This window comes from Solanum verrucosum, unplaced genomic scaffold, assembly GCF_900185275.1.
Source record: "Solanum verrucosum unplaced genomic scaffold, falcon-dt-bn FXZP01000306.1, whole genome shotgun sequence".
NCBI classification, from domain to species: domain Eukaryota; kingdom Viridiplantae; phylum Streptophyta; class Magnoliopsida; order Solanales; family Solanaceae; genus Solanum; species Solanum verrucosum.
The window spans coordinates 1576142-1593833 of NW_026020398.1; the positions used below are offsets into that span (position 1 = coordinate 1576142).

The window sequence follows — 17692 nt, forward strand, 5'->3', positions numbered from 1 at the left end:
AGTCACACTAAGAAAGTTTTATTAAAACAGTTAGTGGAACCTAATAAAGCTAAATAACACCAACATTTCTCAATCAAAAGAACCTTAATGCTCATATTAGACTATATAATAGTTGATTTTTTCATTTTATAAAAACACAATATTATGCACTTGGAAGATTAGCCTTTATTGTATACTCCTAATAATGTATTGTCACATTAGCTTTCGTTAAGGGATTATTTAACATACCAGACGCTCAATTATTATTGAGTTATCGATTAATCTATTAAGGAAAAAAAAACTACATTGTTACCAAATCATTAGACGAATAATCCATACCAATAAACAAATAGTATTTTTTCGATTTGCTTTTGAACGGTCTAATTTTATACCGATATTTAGTGGAACAAACAATTTGACAAAATACTCCTCTTCATTTTTATTTATTTATTTGCTTTATTTATGCCTTTCCTTTTCTCCATCAGTGAAAACATTTTTAAGTTTAAAAATTAAGAAAAGTATTTTCAACTATTTTTTTATATAATATATATTTCTCTTTTGGCAAAGCCTAGATGAAAGGGTTATTATTACGTCCATGCATGCTCAAAAAAAAAGGTGATTATCTTTTACTTTGGAGGCTGCTTCTATGTGACTAAATTTACTTATAATAGTACATATGATTTTTAACTTTTTTTATTATTTTGTTTAGAACATACATTTTTTCACTATTATAAGGTACAACAATAAAATAAAAAAATGCATCTACTTTTTTACCCAAGCAAACAATTACTTAACAAATGTGGAAAAGAAAAAGTAAAGATAAAAAGAATAAGCACGAGGCAACTACTACAACTTTTTAAAGGCAAATGATGGAATGGAAATGACTAATGGGCTTCAACATCACAAAATCATTGGTGGAATTTCTTACCAAGACTTATGACTTGATTGGGATTTAAACTTTAGTAGTAGTTCGGTAGCTGGTTAGAATTATAAAAGTATACTTATAATAAAGTTACTAATGATACAAATATTAGTTAGCAGGTTACAAAAATGCAAATCAAACATATCAATATGTGAATAACTTATTTTCCAAATAACTGCAATGTAAAAAATATACAACTCTAATACTCAAATAGACAATATTCAGTTGTGTTTGCCCGGACTCTCCAAAGATGTTATACTCGCACCTCAGCATTTATGAAAAGGCCAAGCAACATAGATATCCAGAAGAATAATAAACACAATCATAAGACTTATAATCCCATTTGATATAAGGTGTAGAAGTAGAGGCCTTAAAAGAACAAGAAAAGAGTTGACAACTAACAAGATTTAAATCAAGAAATTTCAATAGCACAATCCAAGTCTTAGAAACTCAGAATACATTCATAATTAACATCAATTGGAATTAGTGAAGATGAATACATTAGATGGGTACAAATGTATACAACTACAAGCTGGAAAAGGACTAAAGAAACTGATACACAACACACACACACAACAAGACCATCATAAATGTCCTATGGACGCGAATACGTCCGTATGGTTTTCCATTTCAAATAAGACTAAGAACATGTTACATTGCTCAATGAGGGGTCAACAGACCCAAGTATTGGGTCTGTAACTCCTGCTGAATAATCTAATGCTAATCTACAACATCCTAAGGCTACCAAAATTTGAGGAAGATCAAGAATCTTCTTGACTTTGTTGTGAAGGGAGGGAATTAGCACAGGTAAGTAAGAGGTTGTAGAGGTTCTCTGCTGTGGGACGGTCATTTGGATCCTTCTCAGTACACCAACGATAAATAGAAACAAGAAGTTTCAGGATACGAGATTCAGATTGTTTCTTGTCAAGGTCCGAGCTAGAACAAGACTTCGCTAGATCCTCTAGCTCTGCTTTGGATGCAGCCATTGCCTCTAATTTTTCGGTTAATTGTGGCCGTTTACCCGCCTGCATGTGTTAAACATGAATTACATTGTTTTCTACCATTTAAAGCAATTCAAACAAAAACTTATTTTTTTTTAAAATGTGCATGTGACAAGTGTACTTCTGCAGGCAGTTCTTATGAATGAAAGCAATATAAGGAAGAAAACCATGAGAGCTCCGAAATATCCAACAACCAAGATGCTAGAACCATTAGCCTTTGAGCAACCAAGGGCAGCCATAATAAAGATTGTCCAACAGGGGACTTTGGAACTTCTGAAGTCCTCATCACACAATGATATTTCAAGCACACTAGGTACTCATCATGGTATTTAGAGCATTAATGGATCAAAGGTTAGAGATCAAGAAATACCTGAAGAGAATGGTGGATATCTAACTCGGATGACTCTGAGTAAGGAAGTTGCAGTGTTAACAATTCCAGAAGGACGCACCCAAACGACCAAATATCAGCACCCTACATCCAAAGAAAGACAAGTAAAAACCTAGTTCGGAAAACCTTTGAATACATTAAGCTAGAATTGCAGTTTAGACAAGACAAAAACTCACTTTATCTTTCAAGTCACCAACTCAAAGCAATTAAACTCATTTGTTCATCTTCAAAAGGAAAAAGATAATACAGGAAATTAGCACCTATAAATACTTTTTTGTTGTTCAATAACCCATTCTAGCCAATTTACCCATCTATTGAATTTGGGTTAAGGGTGAATAATCCACCCGCCCCTCCTGATATTTTTTGGCCATAGTGGACTTATTTTAGGTCCTATTAGCTTTCATCTACCTATTGAAAAGGGGAACCTGCAAAGTAAAAGCAAGAAAAACCTTTTTACCTTGAAGCAACTCATCTATAACCCAGAGACCTTTTCAACTTCAAAGAAGAGATAATATTCCCCAACCCCTTTTGCCACAGGATACATCCTCTGAGATTAGCCGTCATATAAAAATAGTCTCTCAAAAACAAAAATCCTCATCTCCGAAATAGAATCAAGCATCAAAAATGAGGAAATTTAAACAAACAAATTTCCAAGAAAGTAAGGTGAAAATTTGATTTTGTCAATGAGTACATATTATTGTTCATTAATCTGTAGCAGTGCAGCAATAGAGCAGACAAACTATGCTTTCTTTTCTAGCTTAAAACATTTGAAGTTAATAATGACAAGATAAAGCTGAATTTTAATAGAGGAATGAGTGATATATCAGTTTTTAGTAGAAAATGTGTCTTTTGAAGGTGGTAAGTTCTTGATTGTGTTGAATCGATTTTACCGCAGGGTGACAAATTGGCAAATCAGAAAGAACCACATTGTTTTAGCAGATCAACGCACCCGGTGGGGCATTTAATTGGTACTTGTTAGTAGAGAATTCAATGGTTAGGATTCTAACTTCAAGGATTGGTGACTTTTTTTTTGGTCAGAAGGATTGGTGACTTACCAACCCATAGATATTGCGCTTATTCATCGCCTGAAAGACCTCAGGAGCCATCCAACGAGGTGTACCAACACAAACATCTGGTGGAGGAATTCCAGTATGGGCAATGCAGCAAGTATGTAAGTATGAACGAAGGGGAATTGCCATATCGAAGTCGCATAGCTTTACTGTAGGGGTACCATCAGCTCTCTTCTTATCCAGATCTATCAGGATGTTTTCACTTTTTATATCACGATGTATGATATGCCTAGAATGCAGCTCTGTCAACGCACTTGCTACATCTCGGGCAATAAATACCGACAGCTCAACGGGAAGACGCTTCTCACCAGCATTAGATAGCTTATCTACATGTTTCTGCCAGTTAAGGACAAGAAAGTAAAATGAGCTGAATACAAAAGGCAATCAGGTGTTATTTCTACCCTTCCTACCTCAAAAGGGAAGGGAAATAAAGGAGAGGAAAGTCAGGTACGAGAAGAGTTCTAGGAAAACATATACCTTTAGTGAACCCCCTTTAATATGCTCCATCAAAATGGCAGACTGCAAAGTACGACTTTCTGAACTGCCATCTGATGAAGGAACCCATCTTGAAGATATTTGATGACCATAATATTTGACAATGCACGAACTGTTTAGGACACCCAACACCCTAACTTCTCCAATACAGTTAAACTCAAAATTCTTAATCTCATCCGCTGTGGACTTGGACATCTCTAGAGTTCGCACCTGCAGTGGCAAAAATGTTCATTCAATCATCTAAACCTCAATCCTGAAGTAGTCGGTATCAGTCATATGACTCTTTTATATTCATTCCGCTCAATTCAGGTTAATTGAGCAGAATAAATTTTAAAAAAATCAACTATGCCTCGTCAATAAAGATGCTAGCCGAGAAAAATTCCCACATCTAGTGGTATAATACTTGTCACTAATCAAGTTTTATCAGAAGATAAATGAAATATTTGCAAAATGAAAAGCATAAGCCTGCAATATAATGGATTCCGGCTGAATAGCAGAATAAGTCAAAAAGGATTGCTTTGCTTCTTATCTATTTCAGATTTCCAAAACAAATCAAAAGCACAGGACCAGATAGACTGGTAAATTCCAGTCAATAATGGAAAGTACAATAAAACCAGAAAAATCATTTTCTAATTGTTGTGGGTTAACACATATACATGTAGTTCAGTCACTCTAAGAATAAAACATATTTAATTCAAGTCATTGAAGTTTGGAATAAGAACTTAAGTATTTTTTCATAAGAATAACTGGAGAAGTTAAAAGCAATCAGGAACCACACCTTTGCCAGAGTCTCAAGGGATCCCAATTTACATGGGACGAGGGTTGAGGAGGGAGCTTTATGAATTTTATCAGCACCGGTTAGAGAAGGAAAAGAACTAACTTGACCAGAACTAGCATCTGGCACAACAGGAACATTTATCCGGTTCAGTGGAATATACCTGAAAGAAACAGCAAGCACAGTGATCTGGCCATTTTCATTCCGAAATAACTCAGGTAAACTAGAGATTTTTAGTAACTAAGGAACTACTCAAGAAGCTGGCTATTTCACCCCAAAATAACCAATAATCACACTGGCTAAATTGAAAATGCAATATCGTCATACACGTGTATTGATATAAATGCTTGTAGTACCAGAAATTAGTCATGAAGAAAGTAACACAGAATTGGAAAATCATTGACCTGCAAAAGTATTCTGGATCTGTCTCTTCTCTGATATCAAGGGGATGACACGCATCAACTATCATTCGAACCCATGATTCACCCCTCTTTACCACGATCACATTCCACGCATGCGGTGAAAAATCCAAATAACCCCTAACAAGCTCACAAGATATTCGAGGTTCTATTCGGTCACACAGGTACTGCAGAAGACAAATGAAATTTATCAGTTCATAGTAATAAACTAAATTCAGAACCACCATATCTAATTAGAAACATGTCTGATGACAAAATACCTTCATAAGCAAGGCCCTATGCCTACATACACCAAACTGCAAACTCCCAATAGGAACAACAATAGAATTTTGCCTTGATTTTATTGAGTGAAGTGCTTTCTCACAAAGATTAAGGAAAAGTATATCTTCTAAGATGCTAGGACTCTCTTTTGTGACCATGCTGGTAGTGTCATCATTTCCAGTAGGGCATGTGCAGACAAAAGGCTTGCTATAGTTTGACCCAGATACATCTTTCCTTGCCTTCTGTACAATATTACTTTTGTCACTTCCACCAAAATGATCCGACACTAAAAGTGCAAGCAGTGATGCAATTTGCAAGTTGTCTACAGCAACATGTTCTCTATCTTTAAACAGACCATCTATCTGATTAAAATGAAAGATTAGAGCTTGAGCACGTAGAGCAATGGCATCCAGCATTTCATCTCTTTGCCTAAACAGATTAAATAAGTAATCAAAATGAGTAGAGAGGCAAAGCATTCCCTGAAGTTAGTAGTTGAGGTCCATAACTATTAGTCTATTAATGGCATGCAAACATGGAAGTTACCTATCAACTAAAATGACTTCCCGTGAATCAAGATGCAAATTCTGCTCATAACTCCTCAGCGACATAAATGGCCGATCTCGCCCAGCATCATAAAAGCCATCTGGTAAATAATCATCAATACCACAGAAAGACATCATGCTGTATTTGCAGGATACCTCTGAATGATCTGTTGGTCTGCGGGTTTTGCATGGTTTTGGATTATCAATGACCCCATCCAGGTGCCTTTTCGATTTTGGAGGACTATTAGACACCTCTGAAGACAAACTTTCCTCAGCCACATCAGCAGCATCAGAAACAGAACCTACTGAAGCATCACATGTTTTACAATTCTGAATATCTATGCATGTTTCAATGGAGTCAGAAGCAACACATGAAGATCTTCCTATATAATTGTCCTCCTTTAATCTGATATGTTCATCAATACCACTAGCTAAAGAGACTTTGCACTCAGCTTCTTCAGTAATCAGTTCTTTATCATGTGTATGATCCACTATGCTTGATGAGGCCTCCACCAGAGAATCATCAATTAGCTTAGAATGTTTGCAGGCAACACATTTCCTGCTGTTGTTTAATCGCTCTTGACGAGCCCTCTGTTGCATATAATACTGCCGCTTCCATTTCTTGGATTTTCGAGGCCGAAAACATCGATGACTGGGTGATGAGCCACATAAATGACCTGACAATTTGGTAGAAACTCCTACACAATTAAAAGTTCACACATCAGACTTCTCAAAGGTACTACCCTTCCGAACAACACTTCTTAGAGGGGCAACAAACAAGATCCAAAGGAATCAGAATGTGCAGAAATAGCAATAGATATAAGGAGGGGAGACAAGAGATTCCGAGGAACTCACCATTTTGGGTATTCTCAGAAGTTTCCTGTTCATAACTTTCAAGCACGTCCATTTCTGAAGATGAACTGGTGGTGTCATCCTTGGACAAATCTATGAAATTCCCCTCCAAATTGCAGCATACCCATGAAGGAATCGAACAACACCTAAGAAGCTTATTGTGCTTCAGCAAATTTCAATGAAGATATATAGGTCAGGATAAGGTAATTATAATATATCAAGTTACTTGACTAGACAATTGAGACATACATTTCGGGTTTTATTCCAGTGGGATCCAACAATTTCATCCACATCAAGAGTAGATGCCTCTCATGTTATAAACATTTATCAGAGAAGGAAAAGAAACTAGAGAAAAAGCCTAAAAGCAATAAGACTGGAAAGAAACTGTAATTTCAGTAACACATACCTGAAGATTGAGACTCTGCAGATTATACATTGAAAGGAGATCAAGATTCTCCAAGGATGTTAATCTATTGTTAGAAAAGTCCAAACTCTCTAATCTTTGCAGAGAAGACAACCCCGGAGGTATTTCAATCAGTTTATTATTAGCAACCTTCAGTGACAGTAAGGAGTTAAGATGAGTTATCTCAACAGGTAAATTCTTCATCTTATTGAATGAAAGATCAAGGCACTCCAATTTAGTGAGGCAGGCTATTTCAGGAGGTAAATATCTGCAAGAACAGCAAGGAACAATGGCATTATAATGGAGTACAATGATAAAAAAAGATAAAATGGTTTATAGCTATGAACTGAATCTACAAGTTTATGGTTCACAACTTTCAACCTCTAGCAACCAAAAGTAAAGCACTGCTTGCCAAAAGAGTAGCAGAATGAAGTTTTAGCCTTTCAGATATCAAACAATAAAATGTGATGTACAGATATTTTTAGATATCAGACCTCATCTAACAAAATGTATCAAGTGTCAAACAACTTAAACATGACTTTTATCTGAAGAGTCAATATTCTGGCGTAACTGCACCTAATAAAAGGAACACTATAAAATACAAATCCTAACACCTATTTCCAATTTGAATCCTCCTTCCAACTGCAAAAACGACTAATTTCCAGTCCTACCAACATTAAGCGATGATATACAACTGATATATTACGCATGCTAAGCAAAAGTTCACTTAATCTGCTATTAGCTATAGTGCATACTACTGTGATGGAAAGATGTGACAGCAACAAGCTCGCAATTCTGAAGTGTGAAGTGTGTGGACACCTTTTGCACCTCAAACCCCTTGAGGCAGCGTATTCTATATTCCATACTCCAAGTGAACAAAGTCACTTCATATACTTCCCTTTTCTTTTTTTCCTATTGGAGACCTGTGAGATTTAAGACGTCTATAACTTTAAAATTATGTGATGTACTCGTGCATAGGCTTTTCATAACACCTGCTAATCAAAAGTAGAATGATGTCTTCAGGGACCAAAAGATAATTCTCAAACAAAATGTGGACCTTGAGAGGGTATAATTGCCAGGAGACAGCAGCAACCAATATGCTGCAAATTGATTAACCAGCCAGATTTTTAATGTCTCAAAATCTTTAACTCGTTGTAGTTGCAAGGAACAACAAGACGGAGATAAAGGGAAAAGTCTTCTGGTGGCTGCATAATGCCAACCTCAAAATAATAAATTTATCCATTATAAAGGCAAACCATATAACCTCTTCAGCTGTCAAATTACATGAGGTAAAATAATAAGATGAGTTTAACCTAACTAAGATGCACTATAGGATGAGAAATCCCATAAACCAAAAATAAAAATTTCAATTAAAGGAAACACAAATAAATAGTTAAAAAACAACTCTCTTTACGACCCTTAACCAAGGGCTAGTTATGCTATGTACTATCGACTAATCCTAATATCGTATCATATCCTGGTTGAACTTAGTATGGTCCTAGAGTAGAAACTGATACCCTTTGAAGAGTGCTAAAGTCTAAACTCCCGATAAACAACTTACAAAATTTTGTGCATATCTTTTAGTCCCAATTAACAAACTTCAATCTCATGAAGCATCTAAGCAGAAAAAACAAGTCTTTATTTTCTTTTATGCTCCAGCTGTGTTACCACATCCAAAATTTCTTTGAGAAGATCTGTTGTTTTTGTAAAACTTTTACTAATCATGCATAAAATTGTTTTGCTTGGTCATGTCAATCTACAAAACAAGTTTGAACTAACAGGAAAATTTTGTACCCGAAAACTGAAACTAACCATTTAAACCTGCAAATACTTTTTCCCTGTCTTTACCTCTTTAAAGAGACCACAAAAAACATCCTGGTAGGATGCTCTACCTACCTAGTTTCCCTTGTATTAATGGAAGTTTGTGTGATCATGTACCTTGCTTAATACTATTTAACTTGGGACTTATAGTTGCAGCAGCTAGCACTTGTAAGAACTATAGTTTAGCAATAAACTTGTTCTATTAAATTCAAATTACTTTAAGGAATGCAGCAAAAGCGAAAAAGTGCAGATGCAACCTAATCTTCCAATAACACCAAAAGCACATTGAGCTGCAACCTGCACATGAATTTAGTGCAACAATATAGACAGGTTCACAGAGAAACATCATCGAATTGGTTTAATATTTATACATTGACAAAGTCAGAAATTTTATGTTATCAAGTTAACTGACAGCCAACTACAGGTAATTTGTCTATAGTAAACATGAGTTTAGTGTAAATAAACTTAGATAGAATTATTGCAAGAAGAAACAGATCTAACCTGATAGAAAAATGACAGACAGAGAGCTTAGTCAGGCGCTTAAGACCAGCAATATCTCTTAAAAGTGGGAAAGCTGAAGGTCTAGAGGGAACTTTACATAGTTCCAATTCTTTCAAATTCTTTAACTTCTGCAAATCCAATCCACTCATCCCAGGAAATGATACCTTCACTTGCAAACTCTCTAGTTCAACCAAATTCCTTAACTCTCCAGTTGGAAACAAATTAACCTCATTCCCAAAAAATTTAAGTATCTTAACCTTCCCAAGTGCACCAATTGCCTTAGGAATCAAATTAAATACATTCTTATACATATACAAACCTTCAACCCCACCTTCTACACCTTCCAACAATGGAAAATCCAAACTTTTCCCCGAAATATCAAAACTTGAATCAAACCCAGAAACCATCTTGCTCGAATCTTCCTCTAAACCCGTCAATTCATCACCTCCGTCGGAATTTTCAGATACATTCTTGGGTTTGGCACTTTCAGAGCTTTCTGAATCGTTTTCACCCATACGAGCAGCTTGAATAAGAAATCAAAAGGATCAAGAACGAGAACCCCACTTATATATAGAAGAAATTCGAGAAGAATTGTGAAGAAGAGGAGGAAAAGAACGCCTCCCGTCGGTGGAGAAGAGAAACCCTAAATTCTTGAAGAAGAAAAGGGACTAAAGAAGTGTAAATTATTAAAGTGGGCTTTGACTGTAAATTCAAAAATCATGCGCTCTCTTTGACGCTAAGAGGTTTTTAAATTGACTATTTGGACCCCTAAATTTAAGGGTAATACAAATTGATATTCTGATTTTTATTATTTTTTTCCAAGTAGGTGAGGTGAGCACTTGCTTCGAAGTTTTGAAGATAAGTTTCGAATATTAAAAAGTTACAAATTCTTTATTTTTATCTGTCCATTATAATTTAACACAAACAAAAATAATATACCTTATATAATTCTACAAATAAGATCAAAAAAAGGTGATGTGTACTATCTTGTAAAAGTAGAAAGACAATTCTTAATATTCTTTTAAAAAAATTAATTAATATTTAATAATAAGAATGATATAGATATAAAATTGAAAATTATTTCTTGACTTTTTAAAATACATCTATATTTAGGACAACAGATAGAAGGGGGTTTTTCTAACCAAATATTAAGAAAAAAAGGTTTTAGTTCAAATTTTGCCTAAAATTCTCCAAACGAGTTTTTTCAAACTTAAACGGAATGCCACGTTCAGTCAAATTTTATTTGAAATTAAAGTTGATATGTCACACTCTTTGTACTAAATTTAGGTTGAATTTATTTCATTACAATATCACATGCTTTGACAAAAAAATTAATTATTCGATTTTTGCATATAACTCGTGTATCATGCTCGATATATTTACAACAAATATAGTTAATACTTACTCACATTCACAAAGCTTACATTATTATTATTATATTATATTATATTTTATATTAAACTATAAATATAAAAAATTCACCACAATTCTTGTTGCTAAAAATATTACAGTTTGTATCAATACCACAAATGAATAGTGGATAATAGCTTCAATACAAATTATTCTCCTAGAAAACTTAGTTTGTAAGTAATGTAAAATTTCTAATTTATGTGCAAAGTATTTTAAATCAATTTCTGATATTTTGATTTTAAGAAGTTGTTGGTCGGTATATATTTTACTTTTTACTCACTCCATTTATGAGATTATGTTGAATTTGTTGTTGTTGTATTCTTGAATAAGTATTTGGGATCAAGAATAAATATATCAATTTCAAAACACTGATTTGATTCAACAATACTAAACACAAAATTACTCATTTGAACTCCATATCATCTAACATGACATTTTTGTGTGCTTAGAAAGACCTTGCAAATTAAAATATCAATATCGAAAATCCAATAATGGCCAAAAATATATCGATTTCTATTTTCGTTATACTTTAGATATGCTTCAAATCACGTAAATCTAACATATATGCGACAGCCGACAATTATGACAAAATTCATTAGTGTGAAAAATATTTGTTACTGATTAATAACGAGTTTGTTCTTCAATATTAAGATATATTTTCAAATTAATTGATATCAATAATATTTCTTTTTGGTTTCGAAATGATGAAAGATTATGGAAAAATAAAGAGACATTGGGGGGGGAGGAAGGAGAGGGAAAATCACTTATTTTTAGCTGTTTGGGTTTTTTGTGAAAGAATAGACAATGATTGTCTTCCTTTTTCAGAATTAAATTTTGGGCTATGAATGAAATGATTTCTTCACTTTTCTTGTTTCCTCATTCTCTAACACATAACATCACGTAGTCATTTCTCAACTTATATTTCAAGCGGAGGTGGATCTATAATTTAAAATTTATGAGTTTTTATATAAGGATGTTAAATTAGGATTTGAAGTTTATGAGTTTTCACAGTAACATCAAGTTAGGATTTGAATTTATAAGTTCCTACAACAATATCAAATTATTATTTGAGTTCACGTAAATTTTTAATCAGAAATATGGATCTGTGGCCCCATTACTTCTTCTGTTCATTTTTACTTGTCACGTTTCGCTTTATGAGAGTCGATTTAACTAATCTTCGAAGCTAAATCGAATTGAATTAATTCAACATTTTAAATTTGAATTTTCGAAAACTATACAAAAAATACTAACAATACTTCTCATATCAGAATGATGAAAAAACTACATCTTAAATGTTGATCAAAGTTTATACAGTTTGACTCTCGATAACAAAAAATGAAAAGTAAAAGTAAACTGAGAGAATAGTAACTAGTAATAATTTTGTTAATGTCTATATTGTCTTTTCTACAAGGCATTTTTCAATAACTAGGCAATGACAAATCTTCATATAGGAGAGAAAGAGTATCTATTTAATGAAATTGGAGGAATTTCACTAGTAACACAAAATAATCACTAGTAGAACAGGTTCAGTACAAGTGATGTCTTTTCCAAGAGCAAAATTAATAGGTGCAAGGAGCTATTGAAATTGCTTCATTAGGAGCTGCTAGTATTCAAAACGTCTTTAGTTTCCCAAAGGAAAAAAAGAGGAGCAGTAACAAGATATTATCCTTTTTTTATTATTTGTGTCAAGACATTTCAGCTCCTCTGCCGATTCAACAGTTCCACAAGTGCTACCTTGGTTGTTTGCATACTTCTTTTTATTCTATGTTTATTTATGAGTTTAAGTTATATACATCATCAATATAATCAATTTTCATCTATCTTAGCCAAGAATGTAGACTTCTCCATATACTTAGCAATCAAACTTGAAGTATTGCTAAAGTACTGTGAAAGGGCCTCCAATCTCCATAACACATAATCTATATCAACTTTATAGAATATCATTAAATCATACGCAAAACTTAGATAAGTAAGTTTCAATTATTTGCACATGGAATGATATTTGACATGGTAGCAGACGTAGCGTTGTAGATTCTATCATAAATTTACTTAATATTGAGTCTCTCATATTATGTTATTAACGCTCTAATTAATCAAGATCGAGTATTAAACTAATCATAAATAACTACTACTATTTTTTAAAACATTAAACCATTTTTGCATATAGCTTGCATTTCTCAACAGTTAAAATAATATCGTTCCTTAGCATGTGTGATTTCCATTACAAACAATAACATCTCTAAAATTTCAAAGGAATTACGAAAAAGGCTCCACCAGAGTAAATTGTACGTGACCACATGCAATCGGAACCCAAACACGAAAATAAATTCAAATCCATAGAACTTCGCGGGTTCCGCTTGTGTATATAAACTCTTGATAACTTTCAGAGAGAATTCATATTTTCAAACTTACGCGAAACACCACCATTTCTATTTCCTTTCAGCAAATTTTCAAATTTCCGATCACCGTTATCCTCTCAATCTCTCTGAAAATGCTTGCATTCAAGTACTCTCCAGTTCCTTTACCTCTCTGTTTACCACTTTCTTATCGTTCTGTTTTGATTGTGGCGTGTATTCTGATGTGTTGATTGATTGATTTCAGGCCTGAAGATCAGTTACAGCTCGTTGAAAGAGAAGATATCGACGATGAAGAAGACTTGTTTGAAGCTATTGATAAGCGTAATATCATTTTCCTTCCCGTCGTGAAATTCGTATAATTATCATTTTTCAGCTTTGTCAGTAAACAGCGTATTCTCGTTTTTCTTCATAATTCAGCAATAGCGTTGTTTAACTTCAAATATTCATTATCCAGTGCTGCTTGATTTTTCTTGTTAGTTAATGAAAATTATGGCTCTGTTTTTCAGTTTGACTCAATACACTGTGTTGTGGAGTACGATATGTAAATTTCACCTGAGAAAATCAACAGCAACTTTGTTTCGGAATTCATGTTAGTTTACGATAGATCTGGATCTGATTAGGTTTTCTGTGATACATTATGTTTTTCTCTGGAATAGTTTAGTACATATCGTTTATGTGTATAATTACTCTTTCCTCATCGCTCAAGCTACTTGTTCCAATATTCTATCAATGCTAGCTGTGTTTGTGTGTGTTAATTGATCTTATGTTTGTGGAGAATTATCACGGTTTCGGTTTCAATTCTTCTTTTATAGTCGATTCAAGGAACTTTGTTTAATTTTAGTAAATTCATTGCTCTCTGTATTTCTCTTCGTTAACTCATACAATTCTAGCTCCAAATCAGTTGATTACACTATGTCCATATATTTTAGTAACTGTTTTTATGCTCATTATTGTACTGTTTATCCTATTTTTCCATCAATGTGTCTGTGTTTTGATCTCATCATTGTAGCATAATTTGCACAGTTCGGGTTTCTCTTCTGTTTATGATGTTTTCATTGTTGATCATATGTATCACGGTCCTTTTGAATGTTATGAATGTATTGTATATCTCAATAACTGTGTTTTAGGAGAGTACAAACTCAAATTTGTAGTATTATGCTCCTCCTGATATCTACATGTAAGGTATGTCATGCAGTAGTCTTTAATAGATGGCTATCTCCTTGAACTTTACAATTGAATGTAAAATACATAACAGATCTTAAACTGGAAGGATGAAGCTACATTCTCTGTTTTCAATAACAAATATAAATTCTTGTAATCCTGATGAACTTCTCTAAGGATTAAAAGTCAAATCAGCAAGTTTGTTTAAAATGACTGGTCATTTATGCAGTGATCACTCATGGAATCAATGCTGGGGACGTGAAGAAGCTGCAAGACGCTGGTATCTACACGTGCAATGGCTTGATGATGCACACAAAGAAGGTGAAAGGAAAAAGCAACTCGTGTTATTATCCACCAAGTGCTGCTTTATAGTTCCATTCGTCACTCCTCCATCTAATAAGTATCTAACTTTTCCTGTTTCCAGAACTTGACTGGGATCAAAGGGTTATCCGAGGCAAAAGTTGAAAAGATCTGTGAAGCAGCTGAGAAGATAGTGGTTGATGATTTATATTGATTTATGTTCTGATAGTCATATTCCTGTTGATTATACCATCATCTGTTTTTTCTGCTACTTACTGTCTCTTTTCGTAATCCTTGCAGAACTTCGGCTACATTACTGGGAGTGAGGCTCTGCTCAAAGTATACATTTTCTTCTCTCTTTCCGTTTTATGCATGAACTTACTGGAGTTTGTTGTACTGATTCCATTTTACGTTACTAATATATTGACGTCACTGAATAATTAAACAGGATCACATTAGTATGGAATAAAATCACTGTTTTTGTTTTTCTTGCTGTCCACTTCCATTCTTCTTCTTGTGTGGCATAAGAAAGTGCAAAGTCCTATTTGTGCCTTGGATAAATAAGAACAGAAGACTGAAATAACTACATGTTTGTTACAGAGGAAGGCAGTAGTTCGCATCACAACTGGAAGCCAGGCATTGGATGAACTCTTAGGAGGTAAACTTTTTGCTCCTGCATGATGAATTCTGAATGCTTTTTTGTTTGTACAGAAAAGGCTCCTGATTCTTGTTGTTTCTTTTTTTCTTTTTTCGTGTGAACTTTTGAAGGAGGAATAGAAACTTCAGCAATAACTGAAGCTTTTGGGGAATTTCGGTAAGAATCAATTAACAAATGTATTAGCCTTGCGGTAGAATATTTCATCTAACTTTGCTGAATGAACAATGTATTCAGATCTGGAAAGACACAACTTGCTCATACTCTCTGTGTCTCTACTCAGGTTTACCTCTGATCTTAGTCAGAAGCAATGAAACATCTTTATCGTCTAGATTACTCCTGATCCTTTGTATGCTTTATGCTGAATCGTGGTATCATCCAGAATTTGACAAGATTGCCAATTGATTTGTCTGATTTATTGCAGCTTCCTACTAGTATGAAAGGAGGGAATGGAAAGGTGGCTTACATTGACACTGAGGGAACATTGTATCCTTGCTAATATTTCGCTACTCATATAGCATGAAAATTCAAACTAAGCACCTATTAGTCTCTTCATTAAGTTGCAGCTGCAGAAACTCAAGCGAATGCTTCCCTTCCATTTTATCTTTTTTCCTCAACCTAGTGTACTACAGTCGGCCAGATCGTGTTGTGCCCATTGCTGAAAGATTTGGAATGGACGCTGGAGCAGTTCTTGACAATGTAAAGTATCTTTTACACCCACATTTAATCATCTACTGCTGTTTGTTTAGTGTACTGATTTTCTTATCCTTCCTTTCCTTATTATGCGATCAGATCATTTATGCTCGTGCATACACATATGAACATCAATACAACCTGCTTCTTGGTCTGGCTGCAAAAATGGCTGAAGAGCCTTTCAGACTTCTGGTGAAAGCCACAACATCTACTTTATCCTGAATAAGACCATTACTGATGGCAGTTGTCTCAGATACTGAAATTTTACTTGCAGATTGTTGATTCTGTGATTGCTTTATTTCGAGTGGATTTCACTGGAAGAGGAGAGCTTGCAGACCGTCAGGTATAACTAAATACAGAGCATAATATTTGATTTATTTAGTTCCTATCTCTTGATATTTATCTGTGTTAAGAAGAGCCTGCAATCACCTGTTCTGATACACTTTTTCTGAATGCTTACGCCTTCTTGCCATTTCCAGCAAAAGTTGGCTCAGATGCTGTCCCGATTGATAAAGATAGCTGAGGAATTTAATGTTGCTGTTTACATGACCAATCAAGGTATGCAATCCAACCTTGCTTAGTTGTACAAAATGTTGATTGGTTTAGAGTTAACGCAGAAAGAACAAGTGTATAGATACACTGCTACTTCCTAAGTGTCAATGTAAATGGATTTGACTCCAAATCTTCCTATGTAATACTCTTTGCATGGCACCCAGCTAAACAGACTTTCTTTTTGTGTTACTGTATATTGATTGTCTTTCTCGACGTTGGAACTCTATCCATGCTAACACAAGCACCTGTATTGGTGAATGCAGTTATAGCTGATCCAGGCGGTGGTGTGTTCATATCAGATCCAAAGAAACCAGCAGGAGGTCATGTCCTTGCTCACGCAGCCACCATAAGACTAATGTTCAGGAAGGGCAAAGGAGAACAGCGTGTCTGCAAGGTGTTCGATGCACCAAATCTTCCAGAGTCTGAAGCGATATCCTTTTCTTGTTATATTAGTTTTTCTATCTCATCTTACTGTGATTATAATGTACAGAGACAAGAAGAAACTCTACCCTATATATCTGTGATTGCTGCATCTCTTCTTTCCACTGAGTCGAGATTAGTGCAGTGTTAAACTAGATGGTTCAGTTATTTAAGTTCCTTGACGAAAAACACGTTTTCCAGATAACAGCAGGAGGAATTGCTGATGCTAAAGACTGAAAATCAGCTAGGACTTGCAACAAGAGCTGCTTATTTTCCTATTTTGACGCTTACTTTTTAATGTAAGCTATAAATATATCAATTTAGCATAAATGAGTTTGTAAGACAATGTTTTCTTACACTTATTTTGATTGGGTGCTGTGTTATCACTAATATAATTAGTTTCTTGCTCTTAGAAAATGACAATATTAAGAGTCTAGTTCCCTTGTATTATCACAGACGTTTCATAAAATGTTGACATGCAATAGCAATAACAAAAATATGCTTGTGTTGGCAGTCTTTTTAGCATGCAATTTTTATTCCTGATACCTAATCCAATCATCTGTGTTCACTAATCACAGCTGTCTTCTGATACCTGTCTGCCGATACATCTTATTAGCAAGAAACATTTGCCTGCCAGCATGTATGTGTAACATGCCAAGATTATCTAAAAACCATTTGAAAACATGGGAAAATGCAAGGGTAACAGGAAAATGGA

General features: G+C 34.4%; 2 protein-coding genes across 2 annotated transcripts; one reads left to right on the forward strand and one right to left on the reverse strand.

The window, feature by feature from the left end:
- Positions 1–1384: 1384 nt before the first annotated feature.
- Positions 1385–10140, reverse strand: LOC125839390 (uncharacterized). The gene is made up of 11 exons (XM_049518374.1): positions 9430–10140; positions 7111–7375; positions 6708–6867; positions 5854–6550; positions 5310–5739; positions 5035–5216; positions 4634–4793; positions 3838–4065; positions 3346–3696; positions 2273–2374; positions 1385–1926 (listed from the first exon to the last, which is right to left on the reverse strand). The coding sequence occupies exons 1-11, from the start codon at positions 9942–9944 to the stop codon at positions 1663–1665; spliced, it is 3354 nt and encodes a 1117-aa protein (XP_049374331.1). The 5' UTR covers positions 9945–10140; the 3' UTR covers positions 1385–1662.
- Positions 10141–13256: 3116 nt separating this feature from the next.
- On the forward strand, positions 13257–17214 carry LOC125839391 (meiotic recombination protein DMC1 homolog). Its single transcript, XM_049518375.1, has 15 exons — positions 13257–13344; positions 13441–13517; positions 14587–14678; positions 14782–14853; positions 14958–14996; positions 15258–15315; positions 15426–15471; positions 15550–15595; positions 15737–15798; positions 15945–16011; positions 16105–16197; positions 16280–16348; positions 16485–16563; positions 16821–17005; positions 17161–17214. Exons 1-15 carry the CDS (start codon positions 13331–13333, stop codon positions 17212–17214), a joined length of 1053 nt encoding a protein of 350 aa, XP_049374332.1. The 5' UTR covers positions 13257–13330.
- The last annotated feature ends 478 nt before the right edge of the window (positions 17215–17692 follow it).